Here is a 23,092-nt window from a genome sequence, read left to right as displayed (position 1 = left end):
GTTTTATATACAGGGACAGCAGATAAATCTGGGAGAGAGAAAATGGAAGAGTAAACAAGAAAAAGTTTGAAATCATAAATCTGTTTTCTGTTTTTTGACTTTTTCTCTGATCTATGTTTAAACCGTCATTAAAATCAAACTATGTAGGAAGAAATTTCCACTCCCCCACTGTGGGATTAATAAAGGGTTATCAGATTGTTTAGAGAGAAAAATAACTATTTGGTGGAGCTGTTTACAATTAATAGACAGCTGAAATGTGACCCAGACTACAATCTGATTTTTTTTTAATGGATCCTTTGTGTTGAATCTTCATTGAAAATGTAACCAAAGCTGGCATGTAATTGTCGTGGAGTAGAAAGTGCCATATTTTGCCCTGAAATTTATTTCACTGGAAGAATAAAATGGCATAAAATAGAAATAGTCCAGCAAAACCCAAATATATCAAATTGTACTTTAAATATATCAAATTGTACTCTTGAATAGATTTGCTTACTTTCCACTACTACATTCACTAAGTTCACATCCTTTGGCTACAAATAACCCATTCTCTTTTTTAGGTCTGAGCATTTCACCACACATAGACCAGGGGACTTTCCAGTCCAAACGCATTTATCTTTCCATCATCTTTTCCTGTCTTCCAACAGGAAGATGCAGAGAAATTGTACAAGAGCTGTCAGCGCTATGACCTGCTGAACAATTTCTACCAGGCTTCTGGCCAGTGGCATCAAGCTCTGGACACAGCGGAAATCCATGATCGCATCCACCTGCGCACCACCTACTACAGTTATGCCAAATACCTGGAGTCCATGGGAGACAAGCAACAGGCACTCACTTAGTAAGGCAGAACCAGGGGTTTTCTGTGTGTAGTTTCCAATCAGCTATTGTGACTTTCTGCGTCTGCGCACATTTAACATTGAAAGCAAATTATGATTAAGATATTTTTTGTTACAGTTACGAGAAATCAGACACGCACAGGGTTGAAGTGCCCAGAATGCTCCAGGATGACACCTCATCTCTAGAGTTTTATGTTCACAAAATGAAAGACAAGTAAGTCAATATTTAAGCTAGGTAACTGCAAAGAATACCATGACACCCCGTGCATATATCCTATCATCTTCTCAACTCAGGAACATCTATAAGTGGTGGGCGCAGTACCTGGAGAGCCAGTCTGACATGGGTTCAGCGCTACGTTTCTATGAGCTCGCTCAGGATTACCTCTCCCTGGTTCGAGTCCACTGCTACATGGGGAACATTCAGAAGGTGACTCAGTTTGTGTTAGAAGTGTAGCAGTATTTTATTGAAAATAGTTGCATTTTGAGGACACAATTTTACAGATTTTTACAGTGGATATTGTGCTTAAGAAATTCTTTTAAATGTGACACATAGATGTATATTGTTGGTTTGATTGCCAGCACTTTACATGTCATTATTTGCACTTGATCCTCATGGATTTACTGCAGAAATAGACAGTATCAATACAGTGATTGTCACTAAGGTCCTTTTTTTTGTTTGTTTTAACTTGAATTTGAGGGTGACATAAATGCCTTGATCAGGTAAGATCAGTTTATACATAAGATAATGCTTTTTATTGCTTATTTACCAGGCATCTGAGATAGCCAATGACACAGGTGACCGAGCAGCATCGTACCACCTGGCCAGACATTATGAGGGCCATGATGATATCAAGCAAGCAGTCCACTTCTACACACGAGCCCAGGCCTACAACAACGCCATACGACTTTGTAAGGTAAAATAACACCTTTCTGCCCATCAGCAGCTCAGTTAGAAATCTCTGTGAAGACCCTGCATATAGATAGCTATGGATCAGTATGTCCTACTAGTTGATTGATTTATCTTTGTCTGAGCAGGAGAACAGTCTGGATGACCAGCTGATGAACTTGGCTCTGCTCAGTAATCCAGAAGACATGATGGAGGCCGCCTGTTACTATGAGGAGAAAGGAACTCACATGGACAGAGCTGTGGCGCTCTACCACAAGGTCGGTCACTGTTTTTTTTTTTTTTAATGAATGCATTCTAGATCATTCCACAAGGGGGCAGCATTGTAACATATATTAAAACTTTGCAGCAGTAAAGGAAAAAAGTGATCCCAATCAAATCAGCAGTTTTTGTTTTTTTTAAATGAATTTCTCTCTTGTAGGCCGGTTATGTGTCGAAAGCTCTAGAGCTGGCCTTTGCCACCCAACAGTTCTCTGCCCTTCAGCTGATTGCAGAGGATCTGAATGAGAACTCGGATCCGGCCCTCCTCGCTCGCTGCTCTGACTTCTTCATCACACATTCCCAGTATGAGAAGTCTGTGGATTTACTGGTGGCAGCAAAGAAGGTATGAAACTTTATCACCTGCCTACCTTTCAATCTATTCACATGTGCTTACTTCTGTGTCTTTCCATTTGTGTGCATATGTATATCCAGTACCATCAAGCGCTGGAGCTGTGTCTGGCCCAGAACCTCACTATCACAGAGGATCTGGCTGAGAGAATGACTATAACTGATTCAAAGGACTTGTCTGAAGAGGCCCGCAAGGAGCTGCTGGAGAAGATCGCTGACTGCTGCATGCGTCAGGGCAATTATCACCTGGCCACCAAGAAATACACACAGGCAGGCAGCAAACTCAAGGTAAGAAAGCGCTGTGTGGTAAATACTTATTGGATTCTCTGAAAGTTTAGAACATCTTGTATATATTTGGGTGTTAAGACAAAGGACAAACCCTCTGGCCTGTCAGTCTGATGTCACATGTTTTAGTACCACTAATATGATCCTCAGTGCTTAAAAAATGTTTTTTTCTTTTAAACAGGCAATGAGGGCCCTTCTCAAGTCAGGCGACACAGAGAAAATAATATTCTTTGCTAATGTTTGCCGTCAGAAGGAGCTTTTCATCATGGCTGCCAACTACCTCCAGTCTCTGGACTGGCGGAAAAATCCAGAAATCTTAAAGACGATCATTGGTTTCTACACTAAAGGCAGGGCACCAGAGCTGCTGGCTGGCTTCTATGAAGCTTGTGCTCAGGTGGGCCAACACTCCTTACAATATATCAGGTAGCTTCATTATAGTTCTCATTATATGGATAAGAACTGACAGTAAACATTCTGGAAGAAGTTTTTTTGACTTTACGAGTCTTAAATTAGTAGTTTTTATGTTAAAATGAAACCAAATACTACAAATTCAGATTGTAGACAAAATATGGTTGCTAAATATGCGCTTTAGCTGTGGTTTTATTTTTATTGGAATAATTATTAAACAAGGAGAAAAATGCTTGTCAGGACTTAAAGTGTTTGGGTTTTTGTACATGGGTAAAATCTACTGTTTTGTATATGGGCTCTTCAGAAGTATTTTAGAAATCTAGATGATTCACAAAAAACAAAAGTTAAAATCTGATTTTAAAAATAATACAATTTTTTTTGTTCTATGGTTAAGGTGGAGATCGATGATTACCAGAACTATGAAAAGGCTCTGGATGCACTGACGGAGGCGTCCAAGTGTCTCTCAAAATCAAAGGAGGCTTCAGCTGGACAACACGAAGCGAGGCTGGCTGACCTGCAGCATAAAGTCACACTGATAAGGAAGTTTGTCCACATACGCAGGTAAAAACTATACATAAGCAAGTATTAGACTGTCTTTCATACAGAGCCTAAAGATAATAGTGATATACTTGAGTACAGCCACAAAGAAAATTGCTTTTTAAATTATTTATTTTACAATAATATCAACAGATGTAGTATTGTTCTGTGGAAAAACTATGTATACTACTGGCTCCAGAGAGTCCTATTTCTCTATCTGAAGGAAACAACTTTGTGTAGGTGTTTTTTAATTATTGTGCACCAGCCTTGGCTTTGTTTAAAAAAAATTTAATTATATTTTTTTCTATTTTCAGCAACATTCTTAGATGTTTGAGGGTTTACCCACTTCGAATTCCTCTGAAACATTTCAATGGGATTCAGATTTTGTTTTTGACAAAAACTTTTCATAACCCTACTTTCCTGAGACATTCCTTGATGGATTTGCCACTGTGCTTTGGAGTTACTTCCAGTTCAATTACAACTTTCGGGCAGATGTCTCACGTTATCTTCTAGCACTCTTTGACATGATGCAGGATTCATAGATGAATCAATGATTACAAGTTGCCAAGTTCCTGAAGCAGTCAAATGACTGTAAACCATGATGTTTCTCCTAAAAAGCTGCATTTAATCTGCACTAAACATGTCTGCTGTGACCAGGCAGCTCGCTTTGGGATGCCTCTGTCTTGAGCACGTTTCTAGAGGTCCTGAACTTTGCCTTTAGGTTCACTGGCAAATTGCAGTTTCGTTTTAATGTTCTTTTTGCACAGCAAAGACTTTTTCCTGGTGCGTCTCCCATGCGGGTCAAAATTATTGCAGATTGTAGATATGTTAGCCTAGCCGCGCTAGACAACCCACGGCAACAAATTTAATTCTCTGCCAGGATGGGTCTAGTTACCCTCCATAAGGCTCGAGGTTGGATTCTCCTAAAACTGGCCGGACCAATCACCATGAAGTGTAGAGTCAGAAGGCGGGCGTAACTAAGTGACGACAGAGGCGTGACGATTCTGACAGAAACAACCGGCGCACAATAAACAGTTATCTTTCGACTCGGCTTTGGCCACAGCCCTTAAAGATTTGAAGCTAAAATTCAACTTGAAAGATAAACAAAGGACGGCACTGAAGTGTTTCATTGAGAAGAAAGACGTATTTGGACTTATGCCGACGGGATATGGCAAATCCTTAATATACCAGTTGGCGCCGCTGGTTGGGAAGCTAATGGGACTTAGCCACAATCCGTTGCTCTAGGAACTATGTCAGCCTATTCGTTGCGCTGATTGGTTGTATACCTACCCAATTGCTGCAGAGTGATTTGAAAGACAACCTTTTAGCCCGCCTCCCTCCCTGTGGAGCGTGCCTAGACGCTTGTGTCTTAAGAGCTGGGTCTAGCGCGGCTAGGCTAGGTATATGTGCTTTTCGACCAAGTGTTAAAATAGTTACCTGTAGTTTCTGTGATGAAAGTTTGGGGTTCTTGGAAACATTTTTTTGTGTCAAACATTCTGCTCTAGGCTTGAATTAAGTGCGTTGCTTGCAGTCCTGAAGAAAGTACCGATTGTAGCAGTCTATGCCACTTGTCAATGATTTTCCTCACAGTGGAATGATTTATATAAAATAATTAGGAAATCTTTTTAAACTTTTCGCTTTACCTTTTCTGTGAAGTCATTAGAAAAGCACTTTATATCTTCACATGATGACACCACACACTTCAACAGCAAAGAGAACACCAGACTGTAGATGTCAGAGGCTGAAATGAGACAGAATCTTCCTGTGGAGGTGCGATAAATGTAGGGGCATACTGACTTTTTTCCTCTGACTAATCAGTTTTTTTTAATTTATTTAAATTATGAAAATGACAGCAAAATGTCAGTTTTGTTGTTGATTCCTCTCTTTCTATCTGCAGCCACTGCTTCACAGAGTTTAAAGTTTTTTCTTGCCTAAATATACTAAAAAACATGGGACTCATATTTGTTCTTCTTTGTATCATAACAAGTTCCTCTTTTTTCCCTCAACTTTTGGGGGGACTCTTATTGTCCGACTTGTATTGTATATGACATTTGAAGCTCTTTACGTCTGTCTGCAGATTGTATGCTGAGGATCCTCGTGAGGCGGCCCAGTTGTGTGAAGCCCTGCTGGAGGAGCCAGAGTTGGACCCTGCTGTCAGGATCGGAGATGCGTTTGGTTTCCTCATCGAGCACCATTGTCAGCAAGGCAACTTTCAAGTGGTGACTGTCATCTGTTTTTTTTTCTAGCCTTTAGAACACTTTTGAAAATAATTTTAACCATAGCACATTCTTAAATTAGGTCAATTTTGGTGGATTTATGAAAATGAACACTTGTAATTCTTCTCCAGGCCTCCCGTAAGCTGGAGGAGCTGCAGAGGATGCTGCCATCACAGAATGTTAGGTACTACATCAGCCAGGCCAGCCTAGAGGCCCTGCAGGAGGAGATGGGTATATCAGTGGGTCGTGGTGACGGCAGACTCAATATGAAGGAGGATGATGAAGTGGAGGAGGACTTAAATTTGTCTGAAGCATGACATTTGGTGATACAGAGCACACCAATGTTTTTTGCAATAATAGACAATTTCCTATCAGTCAGTGGAGTATTGTAGAAAAATGACAAAAAATGAAAGGAAAAAGCTCCACCAAAATCACATGATGGTACTTCAAATGACCCAAACTCATGAATTTTATACGGACGTCTCTTGGGAATTTCAAGTTGAAAGTAGGCTGGATGAAAGGTGTCCATCCTGTGGACCTTTGATCCACTGAGGATCAAAGTGGGTGGAGTCTGGCTATGGGCGGAGCCTGTTGAAGTGACAATCAAGTATGTGATGACGTTACTTGATGACAGCCTAGCCTTAACCAGCCATATGCCCTAATACTCTATACACTGTGTATATATATATATATATATATATATATATATATTGTGTGTGCGCGTGTGTGTAAATGCAAGACATATGCTTGCACTTTTGTTTTTGTATGAATGACTGTACATTATTAATAGTGCTATATTAAAACTCTTTGAAAACATCAATTTTACCAGCGGTGGTCACTACAGGGCGCTGTTGTCAGAGAAATTGAACAATCTTTTCTCTCTGACAGTGGCTTCAATTTAATTTACTGGACAAAAGATGAAATAAACATGTAAATTCATACCAAAGTAACACATGCAATTGATAAGTCTTCCATACAGTTTAGATTTTGGAACACAACCAGGGGAAACTCTGTAAACTTTGGACACTAATGCTCAACAGGATGAAGTTGGCAAACTAACAGTGGTGGAAATCTTAAAATCCAGCAGTTGGTTTGTATTTTCCTGAATTTAACAATGGCATTTTGGGCACTTTTCTTTGAATGAATAATGAAATATGGAGTAATATTTGGTAGCAAGTGAAACATGAACAAAAGAAAGTGTACAGGCAGCAGTTTTCTTTGTGTTGTGGAGTCATGGTAACACGGTGTTGGTGGATACAAGCAGCTGTTGACAGTGAATGAAGATGGACGCCCAGCACCAGCAGCCAACTTTAAATCAACTTCAGGATCGAGTTCAAGCTCTGACACAAGAAAATGTGAGTCAAACGTACAGTTTTGATAGCTATCTAGTCCTCATAAGTGTCATTCTCACTTTTCACTGCTGACACAGGAGATATTTAGGTAGAGGCCAAGCATTCTGGACTGAGAGTATCTGGTCAGGCTGGCTGAAGTTGATTCAGTAATGTGAATCTCTTAAATCATGGAGGGCTGTATCTTGTCCAGCTGGAGACGGGTACAAACTCTGCAAATGTGCATACAATCATTAATATATTTGAGACTGTGCATGCTCACTATCTGTTGATGCTGTATATTCTGATGCCAAAGATAAATAAGCCACCCTGTGATGCTGTTCAGTGATAATACTTTTATGAGTTTTACATAAAACCAACTTTGGAAGATTTAATGCAGATCTTGTCTGATGCAATATTTATGTTTAAAAATGACTGAATGTCTAACCAATGCTGGTCCAGTTCTTGAACAATTCATTCCAATTATTTAAACCGCTACACTCGACAATTAGACATATTGACATCTTCCTGCTTTTACAGTTGAAATGGCAACTTTTAACTTTAAAGAGATTAGATAAATGTTTATTGGAGGTAAAGAGGCCGAACAGGGTTTACACTCAGCACCATTAGCTCAAATCAGTAGCCTGCAGTCGGTATGTCCTCTGAATTAGCTAAACATGGTTTTGCTCAATTGTGTTCTTTAGTGCAGAAAATGAATGGATTCTATGCTTAATTAATTAATTAATTTCTGTTTTGAACCGCTACCTACTACCATATTCTGTTAGTTAGATTGCTGTCATGCACTATATGTAATCTCACTTCTGCAGCTTTTCTGCTGTGCGATTGTAAAACAAAAACATCTTTAATAAAACATTTGACGTGACAGAAAAATTCATCAACAGTTCAGACTTTATGTGCAGGAAAATTATATCCCAATATTTCTGATCTACTATGTATTATTTTTAACATCTTTAATGTATAATTTGAAACGATAGACAAATAGATGTCGGATTCTTTTTTGTAATTCTTACTTTTGAAAAGCAATAAAACAAACGAGAATGTAGATGTAGGGCATTTATAAACGTTTGTAGCCATAGCATCAGATGCCCAGACCTAACAATGCTGCAGATGCAGAATTTAGGCTTTAACAATGCACTTAACCTTGTCACCTAATTGTCTCTGTTTTCCTTTTCAACTCAATTTAGTTGCATTTGCGTGATAACAATGAGCGTCTTTTTACCAAAGTGGGCTACCTAGAGAGCAGACTGGGCCACCTGGCCAGCTCTAACACAGACCTGTCCTGCAGGCTGGTCCAGAGCGAAGAGGAAAGACTGAAGGTAACTAAACCTCCAGAACTGTGATAAACATATGTGAAGTTTGTTTCCATCGGTAGTGATTAAGTTCCACCAACTGGCCTTATTTAGAGAGCCAGAGGGACCTCACAAGGTTATGAGGCACTAGTGGTTCACTAATAAAATATCTATCCATCTATCCATCCATCTATCCATCCATCTATCCATCTATCATCTTTCTTTCTTTCCTTCTTTCCTTCCTTCCTTCCTTCCAAGATTTTTCAAATTTTTAGGGACACAAATCAGAACATGTGAGCAGTATAAATCCTTTTGCTGCAGAATTTTGAAATAACTGTAGCCAGGTAATAGTGCTATAGATACAACATTTTTGCTTTCCAATCTTTCAGATATCTAAGGAGCTTGTGGAAGAGAAAATTCAGACTAACAAGATGAGAGAGCAGTATGAAGAAGAGACATTTGAGCTGAAAAACAAGGTGAGGGTTCTCCAGATTTAAGGGATGTCATGGTAAATAAAAAAGGGTGTAATATTTGTCTGCATTCAACTAAATGAGGTAGAAATAATATAATGGAATAGATAGGGTAAGATATGCATGCATCACTATAAGAAAAATCTTTTGTTGTTGATTATTTTACATTTTGACACCAAAATTTTCATTTTCACTGCAAAGGTAGGCCTATATCAGTTCTTTACATTGGTTGTCAATCTTCTCTTGATTGCTAATGATCAGTATCGGCTCTGAAAAAACCATATCAGTCAGCTTTTAGTCTGTGCTACACTTTCTTCCCTCTTGTTAGATACTGAACCAGGACGGCGTGATAACTGAGCTTCAAATGCAGCGAGACAAGTTGCTCCAGGAACTCCAGTCGGCTGAGGCTCGTCTGAAAGTGACAGAGAAGAGTGGTCAAGACCTGACAGAGGATTACGCCACACTGAAGAACAGCTACCTGGTTCTGACTGAGGCCCATGATAAAGAGCTGGCCCAGAGTGAAGAGTTGAGTGCAGAGCTGCTGGCCCTGGCTCGGAACCAGGACGCCCTCCGCAGGCAGCTGGAGGAGCAGCAGCAGAGTGTAAAGACCACCACCCAGGGCCTTCATGGGGAGCTGGACAGGGTGCGAGCTTTAATCAGCCGTATGTCACATAACAGAGTCAAGGTGAGACAATCGATGGTTGTCTTAATAGTGGTTAAAGTGTTCCTTTTATTATTACAGTGACTGCAGAGAAACCACACAGTTGTTATCCTCTCTCTGTAATTCTGGTTTGTGACATTTTTGGTAAGTTATAACTCCAGTTTGTCAATTTCATGTGACCAGGACAGATCAAATTCCTAACATTAAAGTGCTGTGCCACTCTTGTGGTGTTTCAGGGCCTTTTATTGGTATTTCAATTTCACAGCAGCAGAAATATACAAAACATGGACACAAAGTATGACAAAACACGATGCATTTTGTGGCTGTGGCTCAGCTGTTAGAAGCTGTTGTAAGGTTGCAGGTTCAATGCCAGCTTCCTTCTGTCATTTGTTATACCATACAAGGATTAGCAACTTCACACTCCCTGCAATCCCACTGGCAATTTCTCCAGGAATTGGCCGTTGTTGTTATTGTGACTCTTCTTCTGAATGCTTTTTAGTGTGCAATAGATCCAACCCACTTAATAATAGAAACATGGTTATGAAACTGAAATATGAAGTGTGTTAAAGAGGTGTTTGCTATGACTTTTAGTGCTGACAATGAGTATTGATTGATTGATTTTATATGATATTTTTCAAAAATGTAAAATAAATTGGATTCTATGGGAAACAGACTTAATTTTCGCTGAATATACTCAACTTTCAAAGCTCACTGCTTTGACATACATTCGCCTACAGACTCCATTAATGGCTTTAAATAGTCTCAAGGGTTTGATCTGTTAATTTATGACTTTCATATGCTAAGAAAATGTGGTATTAGAGGTATTTGCTCTTTAAATGGAGAATTTTGCAGCTTTTTGAAGATCAGTGTCTTGTGTGATAAGCTACAGTGTGGAGTAGTGGTTATTGGAGATCAGAATAAAGTTGGTTCAGTTGGTGGAGGGTTAGTCCACTAAATGTAAGGTTGTATTTTCGATAACAGCTCTAGCAACTACAGGCTGCATCAGCTTTTTCCAATCACACATGTGATTTCTCCAGGAATTGTTCAACCCAGTATTGTTTAAAAAAAAAACTAAATGTAGAGACCCAAATGCTTCAACATAAGCAGAGCACGTTGCTCATATTTCTGTTTATGCAACCTGTATAAAATGATGTAACTTTAGATGCAAAGGTTTCCTGTGGTTGTTCAAGGATGAAATCTTGTAGGGACAAAATTGAATGCCTTTTGAACCCCACAAAACGGTGTATAAAACATTTCCATTGGGCTTCAGGGACAGGTTTTAATTTTAAATGAAATAAAAGCGTTGCTATTTATGTTTAAGACCGTTTTACTGTTCGTTTGAAATGTTAGTTCTTATTTTACTGTATTTGTGTTACCAGCCTGAAGATCTAGCAGCACTGGACAAGGAGCAAAAAACTATGGAAAAAACTGTGAGTATTTCTGTAAAAAATACTATTTTTACACACGGTCGCCAACACAAATGTTTTACAGGCATCAGCAAAATATAATTTTAAGTTGCTGCCCACTTCATATGGCTCTTTATTCATTTGCTTTCATATAGCTGCTTGGAAACCAAGATGAGATCAAAGAGACGCTGGAGAAAATGAAGAACAGCTACGAGGAGCAGCAGAAGAAACTGGAGGAGAAAGTGTGAGCGCCGGCGAATGTTTGTCATTTACTCGTGTGCGAGCTTAATCAAGATAAAACATGATTATCTTTCCATTTCCAGTCATCAGACAACCAAACCCATCTCAGGATGCATGTCCCAGTGTTCATCCCACACGCATCTGCTCCGCGGTTGTGTCTTTTGATTTCTGTTCTAAGCTGTGGTTTTTATTTGCTGCATGTGTGATGTGGTCTCTCTGCTTCCTCCCTGTGATGTGGCCGGCTGTGGATTTTGATCGTCGCTCTCTTGTGGTCGGGCCTGTGTTTGGCCATCAGGGTGGCAATGAGTAAAGAGCAGCAGCAGAACAACAGAGCGATGCATGTTAGTCAGCAGAAACTGTCGGAGCAGAGTGCGGTGAGCCTGAACAGACCCAGTTACTGATTTACACAACATTCCTGAAATTACTGAAGCGCTAACACTTGTTTGCAGCCTCTGAATTGTGCTGTAGTGATGCCAGTAAGTGAAAAATGGTGGAAGTGTGTTTAAATTGAAATAATGTTTGTGCCGTTTCCTTCTGAGGCCCTGGTGTGCTCTCAGAGCCAAATGAAGGAGGTCGAAGAAGAGAACTCAAAGCTGCAGCTGCAGGTCAAAGAGCTGCATGAGGAATATCGTGCAAGGCTGGTGTGTTATTTACAGGATTTAGCTGTGAGTAGCTGCACATGCAAAGCATTTACAAAGAAATTTCACAGGAAATCCTTTAATTTGTTGGGTTTTATGTTTTTTTAAGAGAATTAACCTAAATTTAGATGAAAAAAAATCATGTCAGTTGGTACAGTATATAACACTGTATGTAGTTAACTTTATTATTTTATTCAAATGCATTTATATGATATATAATATTGTCATTGCACTCTAAAAATAATTCAACAGACTTGTTATCATCACCTAATTTTGTTGTAATTTTGGTTGTAAGATTAAAAAAGAGAAAATTTATTGATTTAGATAAACCTATTAAGTTGCAAGCATTGTTTTTATGAGTTGTGTTGACATAATAATGTTGTTTACAGTGAAATTTTTACGTTAATTGATTTAAACTAAATTCACTTTGCAAAAAATGTATTAAATTTGCTTTGTAAGCTAATTTTCATCTACCTTAAATGTAGGATTTGAAGTCTAAACTTAAAAACTTGCACCGCCATTTATAATGCAATTTTAAATACCATTGATTGAAGAGGGAAAAGCTCATTCCATTAACTCAGCGTAGGTTGTTGGATGAACATAATTCCATTAGAAGTTTGCAGAGCTCAAAAAGGCTGATGCAAACTGTTGCATAATTATTTTCTTGACCCTAAACAGTTGATTTTTCAACAAGAGAGCCCTTTGACTCAGTATCTGCTGTTTTAAATATAATACACTTGACTTGATTTGAGTTGACTTTGGTATAAAAAACAGTTACTTGGCTTGACTTTTTGACATAAGACATGATCATCAAGATAAGCCCTCCTGCATGACATCATAGCATCTCTGTGCACTTCAGGACTACATTGATGGACTTAAAGACAGTAAAAGCACCTCTGAACACAGTAAGATGAGGACATTTGTGGACAGCATGTTGCAGGATGTCCGTTCGTCCTACCGGGCCAGAGAGGAGCAGCTCGCCTCCGCTGCTCGCTCCTATAAGAAGAGGCTGCAGAAGATCACCAAAACTCATCACGCGCTTCTTATTGCATACAGGTGACACTTTCCTGTTTCTTCAATGTGCTGATTAGTGCATTTTCCGTAAACGTAATGCTGGAACTAGTGACCCGTTGTTCTAAACTTAGCAGGAAATGTACTTCCATGACTTTAGGATAGCGTACTGGAGGGAGAAAAGTGAATAAGCATGGCACATTTTACTATCTTCAAATTTGTGCACCTTTCCAAGAATTTGGGGAGGAATCTCTGTTTCTCATTACATGATTTCATGCACACTCACTTAATCTCTTCTCCTAGATCCTCAAGAATGTCCTTTACATGAATCTGTATCAAATCATTTCACTGTGGTGCATGTGGACAATCAAATCACATATCAAAGATGTGGACAATCAGCGTTCTTTGTCAGTCACAAATCCACATATCAGCCCGTCTGATGAAGTGAGGGACTTCAATTTTGCCTAAACAAATATGTTAAAAGTTCCCCAATGACTCTGAGATTCTATCCAGTGGTCCCCATATGTCATACTTATTGGACAACATACATTTGTGATGTACTATTGTGTATGCGTTTTCTGTATAATGTTGTATTTTGTCTGCTACTGCTTTTTTTCTGACCTGCCAAGGGACTAAAGATGTAAATTAGGTGGAGGCTATAATATGGTTCAATGCATCAAATTGTGACCTTTAAAAAACAAGTTTTAGACAAAAAGCAAATATTACAAATTCTGTTAGAAAACAAACAAGCTTATAAAATAAGTCTTCATTATAATAAATCATTTCTGTAAGGTTCCCCAGCTCCTAGATGGGGTCCATCATACTGTATGTGTTCCACATGTTTAGCAGTTGTAGAGAACCAGCACTGCCATCATCAACAAAATCCCAGTTCATCCCGTGTATAATGATCATCTGACTACGTCTTGATCTTTAGGGTTCAGAGGGCTCAGATTTTGACAAGCTCAGAGACTAGTCTGGACCCTGGACCTCCAGAAGCCAACTTCAGCCTGGAGCCCACTGAGCTGAGAGATGAAACTGAGAAGGAGCTCCAGCAGCTTCGCCAGGACAAGGCGAGGCTGGAAGGTCAGCTGCAGGTAGCACAAAAGAAAGATGTCTGCTTTGAAGTGGATTGATCTGCTTTTGTTTTCTCTGCTGAATGCGTGCTTTTAGTCTGCGGGGAATTCTTCTTTGTGTCCAAACTTCCCGTATAAAGCCAAAGAATATTTGTTCTGTGAGTGGCGATACGGAAAAATGACTTCAAAGTTTGTGTCCTACGGCAACAAAAAAAACAGCATTACAGAGGTCACTGCCGATCATAGAACAATGCTGATCTAAGATTTACTGCTGTGAGCTATTTGGTTGCCCTTATGGTGACAACTGGAGCAGTGTAAGTATTCGCTTTTATTGATTTAGATATGCTTTCAGAGAAATTATCTTCTTGGGTGATGTGCAAAACAGAGCGGTGACCCTCCAAAAAATTATTGAAATCTGCCAAGAAATGCTCACTGATTTATAATAAAACCAAGTTTTAATTTTATTTTCAAGAACAGATTAAACATACTAGATATCTTTTGTTAATTACTAAGCTTTAGATGTGCTGGTAATGGATTACCAGGGTAACGGATTCCCTTTGTTTTCAGTCTATTGGGACTTTGGAAGATAAAAAAAAAAAAATTTGAATATGAAGCTGTAAATTAATATTTCTCAAAAAAACAAGAAAGGTGGTTCCATCTTCTCATCAAACTCTCAGAAAGAATGAAAATAAATGGATTTCTTAAAGGGTCAGACTATTCCTTTGTCACTTTTCTGAGTTAATTGTGTGACTAAACTCCTCAGAATTGAACCAACGTTTAAATATTCATAATACAAAGAACTTCTTTTTCACTTTTAAGGAGCAGATTCAGTTCTGTTTGCATCGCCAGCTTCAAATCATCATTTATATCGCCGTATTATTTCACGTCCATTTTTGGATTGGCTGTAATTTTAGACCTTCATCCTGACTTATTTTGTTTTCAGATGGCTGCTTCGAAAATGCCTGTGCAAAATTCCAGCCGTCAGGAGTGAGTGTCGTTTTTTTATTTGACCAAATGATTAATGTGGTCAGCTGTGCATTGTTACCCAAGAAATTTTTTGAAAAACGTAACTTTATCAGGCAACCGGGACAGATATGTGAAGAATCCTGGCTGGACATGAAGAAACAGCTGAGGGAAATCACCGACTCTACGCTGGTAAACAAATCTCCTTTATACTTAACTTTAACATTGTCTGATTGCTTTCTTAAAATGACGATAAATGCAATTGTCTGTGATTAAGGCGATTTGAAGGCTTATTTTCTTCAAACAGGTGGACTTTGAGAGGGAGCGTGCTCTTCTGGTCACCAGGGCAACAGTTGCAGAGGCACAAGTGATGGAGTTGCAGGATTATGTTGACGACCACCTGAGCAGGTGAGGAAGGGGCTTGAGATGTAAATCATGTCATTTTCACTCTCAGAATTGTTCCACTGAGTTTTACTACTGCCTGCAGGTATAAACAGGAGATCACACACCTCCACAGACTGCATGGGATGGAGGAGGCTGGGCACTCCCAAAGTGCTCATTCATCTCATCATTGAAAAGACTAGCAGTGAAATCAACAAAACCGCTCATGCAAAAGCAGTCAAAGAATTTTCTCAATGGATTCGCTGCATTTATGTAACTAAATAACCCATTTGAAGGCCTTTAAACCTTCCTGCGACTACGGTAATTCTTTTCCGCCGTCAGTAGGTGGTGCTGCTCATGCTCGTGGTTTCCTCCATGAAAGGCCCCCAAAGAAATCTGGCCTTGAGAAAAAAATGCCTGGAATGTTTGTAAAGCTTATGTCAATTTCACGAGCCCGGGAGAAGAAAGCGATGTGACAATGAGGGGTCACCCTGGTGAGAATAATGTCATTACATGTTACCCAGACACGTACACGCCCGTGAATACTTTCCCCTCAGTGCGGTGCTGAGAACTGCGAGGGCAAACAAACTGGGCTTTTTCCAGGATGGAGGGTTCATATTTATAACCTTAGTGATGGCATGAATGGACAACTATTCCCTTTAAATCCCTTTAACGGTGAAAGGGAATGCATTTTTGTTTCCTTGCATGCGGTGACCGGGGTTGGTGCCATAGTTTGTAGCTGACAGATCTTTGATTAGAAAGTCTTTAGTTGGAATTCGGTTGGAAAAGGGCAAAAAAGAAAGAGAAAATATTAAAGTTAGGGTGCTCTGGGGAATGATGGGAAGAGTCATACGCATGTCACCCCAATTCCCTTTTCATGGGGCATGCCAGCCATGGGAGGGAGAAAGGGGGGGAGAAAGGGGTGTGAAAGTTTGAGAGGAATGGGAAGTGGGATTTTGTTAGTAATGTATTACACTCCCAGGGCCCTGGGAAAAGGGGTGGGGTGGGGGTGTTCGGCTTGGGTCGGTGCCAACATAGTCACTGTGCCAAAAAAGCTTGGTGCTGCTGCAGGGGGACCGCTCCTGTCACCGGCGGATCTGTGGGAAAAATCCAAAACCAGGTTGTTATTTGCTGCTCGATCGCCAAACACTCGGCGGCGACGCCTCTGCGCAAATAAGACGAGTAAATAAAATGCGGTGGAAATTGGAACAGTATAAAAGCCCAGCAGTGTGGTGCATCACAGCTGGTGCCCCGAGGCAAAGTGCCAAGTTTTTCCGCCCCAAGTTTTGGGAAAAGTTGACTTGTCGGTATGTGGAGAGCTATTTATCTGCCGCTTATGTGGCTGCTGTGCTGTTATATTGTAAATACTGAACATGACAAGTGTTAGATTAGACTCAGCTGGAGGTTAAATGGTGATTTTCTACTATGATAGTTTAAATAGTAAGAAAAAGGGCCACAAAAACGAGCAGCTGCTGATAACATCTGCAGTTACTTTATTATGAAACAACCATCAGGCTGACTTCAGCGAAGTTACGAAAAGATTGTGGTTTATTACAAAATGTTGGTTTGGTTATTTAGAAATCCTCATCATGGCAATGAGTCCCTATTGACTTTTCTTAACCAAAATGGGGCTAAGATATGCTCCTGTGTCACTTATTGCGGATCAGTTTGTGTGAAGCGATAACTGAGCGATAAGATGTTAAATGTCCATGTGGTGGATGTCAGCTCAAAGTAAGTGTTAAATGTTACAGCTCTTCGTGTAATTGGTGTAATTTAACGCCATTTGTAATCTGTCTTCTCAATCCAACCTATTCGCATTTAAATGCTCTGTTTATTCATAATGAGTTTATCATTTTACTAATTTGCATTTTTTATATTTTCATCGTTATTCTTATCCAAGTGTCATTTGTCTGCCAAAATCTTTGCTTCAGTTTCTTAGTCAGCGATATAGTAAATGAGGCCTCCGTATCCCAGTGCATTTTGAGTTTAAATTAAGAATGAGCTAATACTTTTCTGAAATAGCTTCACCTGATCTAATCACATAAAAAGTGTCAGACAAGTTCTGTAATGCAGTCGCAACATTTTAGATTTTAACCTCAGAAATAAGAATCAAATAAATGTCACATCAAAGCTAAACATTTTAAGCTATACAAAGATGTGATTTATTTCAGATGTATTGCAAAGCATCCTGTAATCTCGTTTCTTCTTCATACATTTCATAATTGTCATTGAGTAGTTTACATATTCATGCTCTCATTCCAGGCTGATATCTCAGCAAAAAAAAAAAAAATGCTTCAGTTTCTTTTTTGGGTTCTTCTTTTACATTGTCAAAAAAATCTCTGATGCATTTTTGTCATTTGAAATAGAATAACTATAGGTTTGTTTTCCCCAGTTTATTTGGACATTAAAGCTACTTATAATACATTACAGTGTTGTACTTGTCTCAGTCCAACAACACATTTCTGAGCATGTTTACTCACTTAGACTGCTTAGCTATGATGAAACAATACTGCATGATATATCAAAACTGTTCAAAATACCACCAACACGTTAGTATTTTTGTCACCAGCATAAGGTTAAATCAAACTCGCATACATTTTTTCAGTGGTGTAACTTATAGTTGAACTATGTGGGGGGAAAAAAGAGAAAAAAATCCAATCGCTGTTATTTCAACAGATATAATATTGTTAAAAGTGGCAATTTAGTGGGAATATGAGTGTTTGCATTGTTTTCCACCCTGAAAAAATATTAAAATGATGATGTGGTGTTTCCTGCTCTACATACTACCCAGACATGGTCTCTTACATCGGGAGAAAATGATTTATTGTGTGGGGCATTTGTGTTGCACCACAATACCTCACTGCTAAAATGATTCACACATTTTAACAAAAAATTGATCCAAAAAATACAGCTTTTGCCATTTGGATCTTGCACTTGTCCATATTGTGTTTTTTTTCTAATATTTTGGTAACTGTTCAGCCCTAGTTGAACAAGAACACTGGGACATTCTGCTATATGTGAAGCCATCGTACTGCTGAGCCCTGACCTAATCGGCACTGCAACCGCACATAAACATTTGATGCTTGCTCTCGACTCTCTTCTGCTTTGTTGTTACTTTTTTCGCAAAGATTTGTTTTGGTGGTGGGAAAGTGGCAAAAATGGTTGGATGAAATGTGTCTTTCCGAGGATGGGAAGCAGGGTGTAGCGATGCAGAGGAAGTACCTCGCATGGCTCGCGATGGGCCGCTCGTCAAGAGGCCCTTTGTTTTAGGAGGTTAATGCCTAATTGATACAGGCTTAATGAGAGCGAGCTGTGTGTGCAGAGTGTGTGAGCCGGGGGCTGGACGGGCCGGCCATAATTGGAACGGACAAGCCTTGTGTGGAGGAGTGTACGGGGAAGGGGTTTATGGGAACGCAAGGAAAAGGAGAGGCCGAGTGGGAAGAGAAGGTGACAATGAGCAGGAGGAATGTGGAGGCAGTGGGAGAGGAATCTGGTGATAGTGAGAGTATTGCAAGATCATGAGAAAAAAGAGGCGGTGACAATGGAAAGATGGCATTGCTGTTTGTGCAGGATGTTCCCATGGAAGTTTAGCCAGTGCACGTTGCTGTTTTCGGGGCTTTATTATACATTTGTGAATTGCATGTGCAATATACAGTACGATTAATGCCAAAGTAAACTTTTCAGGGACACCTGCCTTTTCTGATGAGCTGTCTTTTCACCCCCTCTTTCAATCCGACAGTGTGAGGCTATTCATGCAAGAGTCCTCAGCTTCCCTCCAGACAAGCTTTCAGTCTGAAGGCTGGAGAGGCATCAAGAGGGAGGAGGGGAAGGGGAGCACAGAAGAAACCGTGCACTTCAGAGAACCTTGAAGAATTAGGACTGAAGGCTATGGAGATTGCGGGTGGCTGCAAGAGAGGAGGAAAAAAAATGTGCATAATTATGGCGGAAGAGAGGGAAAACAATTAAAAAAAGTTTCTTTTTTTTAAGCCTTAGCAGGGTAAGAGCCAAGTGGTAGAATGTGGTTGAAAATGCAGCGTGTGGAAGAATGAGACAAAAGAAAGGAGGAACATTTACAGTGAGAAGGACGGGAGGGAGGCAGCTTGATGAACAGGAGCGAGTGAGAATGAGGCTGAGTGTCGGTGAGGGAAGCAGAGAGGGACAGACCCTCTGCTTTCCCACACTCGACGGGTTCCCACAGTGGACCCGGCTAATCCCTGTCTTAATTGGGGGAGAATTCCAGCGCACATGTTCCACTGGAATGAGCGTAGAGCGAAGGGAGAGGAAAAGCTCTGCAGCTCCTGACACATCAGACGGGCCTGAGCGGCTGGACTGATGCACAATGTGTGAGTGCACTTTGTCGGAATATAAACACGCTGCCCGACTGTCAGCACATCTGATGCATAAATGGCTTCACAAGTTACTCTGTTTCGTTTCCCTTTCACTCGATCCAACGTGAGAACTGCTCTTAGCGGCCACTTAGCATTGTTTAGTCACATTCCGCCATGTGAGAATATGCAAGTTAAAAGTTTCATTTTATGAAAAGGATAAATTGTTCCCTCAAGAATTTCACACTGTTAGTAACACAGGTTTGATTCACCCAATTTTGGAAAGAATTGCGACTCTCTTACCTCTAGTGTTTCCCAGTCATGAATAGTTTCAGGCTTATGTGCCAAGGTTTAATGATATTTGATGATATCCAATACAGTATCGGTGAATAAAGCCTTAACAATGGCTTTTTGCCCAAAAACTGTGCTGTAAAAACTTTTCATATGTCTGTAGATTGTCTGAAAATATCGCATTAGTATTTTACAAGCAGTTTAAAGAGAGTGTGAGACGGTTTTAATGATTTAAAGGTCACAATTTTGCCCTTTAGTAGTGAAGTCTCACATGTGCCTATACGGTAAATGTTATGCCTATGAAATATACTTTTTTCCCACATTTTCAAACTTTAAAACGTGTCAATTTGACCCGCAGGACAACACAAGGGTTAACCTGTTGGACTGTAGGGCATCTTTGAAAGGTTCAATCTTGAAGTAGTTGACAGTCTGGAGGCAGGATTATAAATAGTTGAAACTGGACAACCACTGGTTCCTCGTTTGGAATGTAGCTGCTAAGTATTTTTTGCTTGCTTGCAAACTAGGAGTCTATCTAGTTGTGGAGGGCTAAAGAATGGGACAAGTAAACTTTTGAACAGCTTTTGCGTTCCACTTCCAAGTTTATAACGACTACAAAACACAATCAAAATACATTGCCATTAAATGGGACCTTTAAAGCCAAAGGTGAACACAATTTTTAATAGAAGATTAAATATAAAAGGGTTCTTTCTAGACTCACCCTTTTGGCAATGATAATATGAGAAGGCCAGAAGCTGAGAAACCACTTTTAAACAATTACTGACTCAAAGGACCAGAATCCAACACAGCTGCAAGTCATTTCAGGCTATGAGTAAAGTAACCAGTATGCCCCAACCAGAGTGGTTGTTGGATGGTCAAACGGTATCTGAAACTCGTCCGCCCATACCTTTCTCACAAAACCACTCTGATCAGGGTTGGTCACAGTTGAAAGCTCCAGTTCCAATCTTCTAACCAGGACCATAGTAACTGTCTTTGTGTCATCGTGAAGTTGGTCTGTATGATGTACAATCAGTAGGAGACTTATTGGGTTTCAGATTAAGTGTTATCAGCACACCCCTCAGGGAATGTGGCAGACAACCGCACTGAAAGACCTATTTGTACTTGGCTTAGAAAGGTTCAAGTGGTTTATCTTTGAATATCTTATAGATATCAACTGGCAGTCCAACAGGATGTGTGGTTTGTGTCCGTTCATATTAATAATGACAGCAACAATTTCTGAGGCGCCTCATTTTCATCCATATGCATTTCAAAGTCATCCACAATGGAAGGAATACAAAGTCCACCCATGGACTTAGATTGTTTTTGCAAGTTTTATGGGGGGATGGTTAAGATGTATACTGTGTTTTGAGGATCTGTGCATATTGCCCCACTTTGGGACTCCAGTCTGTATATATTTTATTTCCACCAATCCAACAGTTTTTCGGTTTTTCCGCCCACACCTTTCTGACTAAAGGATCTTTGGGTGCTGGATCTGTTCATTTCTGTAACTTTTCTAAACTGGCAAGCTGACATTCACACCCACTTCACACCATGATTGACTAAGAGTGCAGAGGTGAGAAAATAAGCAGGGTTTCTCTCTAAAGCTTTCATTTTTAGTACTTGAGTGTACAAACAAAAGCCGCACTGAAACATGAATGCATTCCAGGAGGTACTGTCTAAGACCATGCACCATCACGCCTGTTTTTAAATCATTTTTGCGTCTTCCCTCCTCTCATGTGATGTCTGGCTTCACCCTGCCTTCAAGGGATGTTTTTCTGAATGTCTGTTTACAGTTGTATTTCAACAGCCTTTTCCAGATCGGGTCTTTTCAAGCTAAAATAGACTCTTACTCTGGACAATCTGCAATCTCTACAAATAATTTGATACAGAATTTCTGCTTCTTCACTGGTGAAACATAGAGCATGTGACACTGTGTAAAGAGTGGAAAGAGGGAAAACCTGGAGGTGGAGGGATCCTATTCTCCATTAAAAGTCAGTAGACCAAACTGAAATGCAGCCACAACACATTATCAGCATTGATTAAGGGTCTGAGATTGAAAGTACAGTATTGTTTGGTTCTTGCAGGGAAATAACCTATAAAGTCACAGCCATTACACTGGTGATGATTCAGATATATCTTGGGGAATATAATAAATCATAATGTAGACATTAGAGAGGCTTGCGAGAAGCCAGTCACAAATACAACCCTTAATATGCTTCTAGTTGATGACATCTCCCAAAATCATCTGATATGTTTTTTCCGCAATAGTAACAAATGAAGGCAGCATGTGTTTCATAATGTGAGTGATATTAAATATCCTGTTTTCACATATTTTTCAGCTCTGTACGCCAGGCGTATCTGTTGTCAAATCTTGCCCTGAAGTTGTGTTTTGCTGGAGAAAACTGCAAGAAGATACTAGTAACATAACAAAACCGCAGTGAAAGGCAGTTTCGCTCCTGCCTACCTCTTTCCTCGATAAACAACTGGAACAATAGGCACAGTCCACCGGTCTCTGAGGAGGTAACCCAAGACAACTTCTCTGACGAGAAAATGGGTGCAAAAGTTGAGGCAGGCAGTGCTGCAGTTTGCAAGATTAAATGGGATAAACAGAGAGTGGGTGGTAGGCAGCGAGGGAGCTAATCTGCCAGGGAGGTTTCTCCCTTTTGTGTTGACAATCAGAAAGGTTTTGTCAGAAAACTGTAATCCATGTGTTTAATTCGGAGGGTTTGAGGCCCAGTAGAAAAAAAAAAAACAGGTGTGTTTTCTGCAGTGGGCAGACTCTCAGTCTGGGTTTTAGTGTCCAGAGGGCTGACGTCAGCAGAATTCTGCTTAGAGGTGAGGAAAAGCTGTGGGAAAAAGCAAGTTAACCTTAAAAACTGTCATATGATATCAGCTGGTATTTAAAAATAGGTATTAGTGGATATTTTAATCATTGCCCATACTAGCAGCATTAATAAAATAGCAGCAGGGCCGGAGTGGCACTCATTTTCAGGCCTGGACTTTCATGCCTCAGATCAGCCCACTTTAGATCACGACCTATTACTATTAAAGTCATGTAATTCTAGCCTTTTCTTGTAATACAGTGTGCTTTTCTAAAATCATCAGGGCACGAAGCCTGGCGAGGGAGGACGGAGGCTTCGTGCGAATTTTTGACATTCGTGGTCTCCAGAGAATGAATCTACTGATAAACTACAGTTTCTCCATCA

The 23,092-nt window shown here is 40.0% G+C and overlaps 2 protein-coding genes across 6 annotated transcripts in view; both read left to right on the top strand.

The window, feature by feature from the left end:
- The window catches only part of ift140 (intraflagellar transport 140 homolog (Chlamydomonas)), a 29,890-nt gene extending 23,282 nt beyond the window's left edge, over positions 1–6,608 (top strand). The window contains exons 20-30 of the mRNA XM_022190842.2: positions 645–835; positions 952–1,047; positions 1,128–1,260; positions 1,604–1,747; positions 1,869–1,997; positions 2,159–2,341; positions 2,431–2,634; positions 2,813–3,025; positions 3,434–3,600; positions 5,654–5,795; positions 5,924–6,608. Coding sequence (XP_022046534.2) covers positions 645–835; positions 952–1,047; positions 1,128–1,260; positions 1,604–1,747; positions 1,869–1,997; positions 2,159–2,341; positions 2,431–2,634; positions 2,813–3,025; positions 3,434–3,600; positions 5,654–5,795; positions 5,924–6,109 — 1,788 coding nt within the window. The 3' untranslated portion in view covers positions 6,110–6,608. The remainder of the gene's footprint in view (positions 1–644; positions 836–951; positions 1,048–1,127; positions 1,261–1,603; positions 1,748–1,868; positions 1,998–2,158; positions 2,342–2,430; positions 2,635–2,812; positions 3,026–3,433; positions 3,601–5,653; positions 5,796–5,923) is intronic.
- Positions 6,609–6,637: 29 nt separating this feature from the next.
- On the top strand, positions 6,638–18,206 carry ccdc78 (coiled-coil domain containing 78). 5 transcript variants are annotated; one of them, XM_051939952.1, is made up of 14 exons: positions 6,638–7,147; positions 8,427–8,457; positions 8,820–8,906; positions 9,229–9,585; positions 10,941–10,991; positions 11,123–11,211; positions 11,503–11,581; positions 11,747–11,872; positions 12,705–12,901; positions 13,791–13,950; positions 14,873–14,916; positions 15,009–15,084; positions 15,200–15,300; positions 15,380–18,206. In XM_051939952.1, coding segments are annotated over exons 1-14 (1,488 nt in total). In that variant the 5' UTR covers positions 6,638–7,145; the 3' UTR covers positions 15,468–18,206. The 5 variants fall into 5 exon arrangements, 4 of the variants coding, with proteins under 4 accessions (XP_051795912.1, XP_051795910.1, XP_022046535.1 ...); XM_051939950.1 differs by having other exon boundaries at positions 6,654–7,147; positions 8,326–8,457; positions 11,765–11,872; XM_022190843.2 differs by having other exon boundaries at positions 6,657–7,147; positions 8,326–8,457.
- The last annotated feature ends 4,886 nt before the right edge of the window (positions 18,207–23,092 follow it).

Source organism: Acanthochromis polyacanthus, chromosome 19 (assembly GCF_021347895.1).
Source record: "Acanthochromis polyacanthus isolate Apoly-LR-REF ecotype Palm Island chromosome 19, KAUST_Apoly_ChrSc, whole genome shotgun sequence".
In the NCBI taxonomy this organism is placed as follows: domain Eukaryota; kingdom Metazoa; phylum Chordata; class Actinopteri; family Pomacentridae; genus Acanthochromis; species Acanthochromis polyacanthus.
This window is presented reverse-complemented; position numbering and strand designations above follow the sequence as displayed.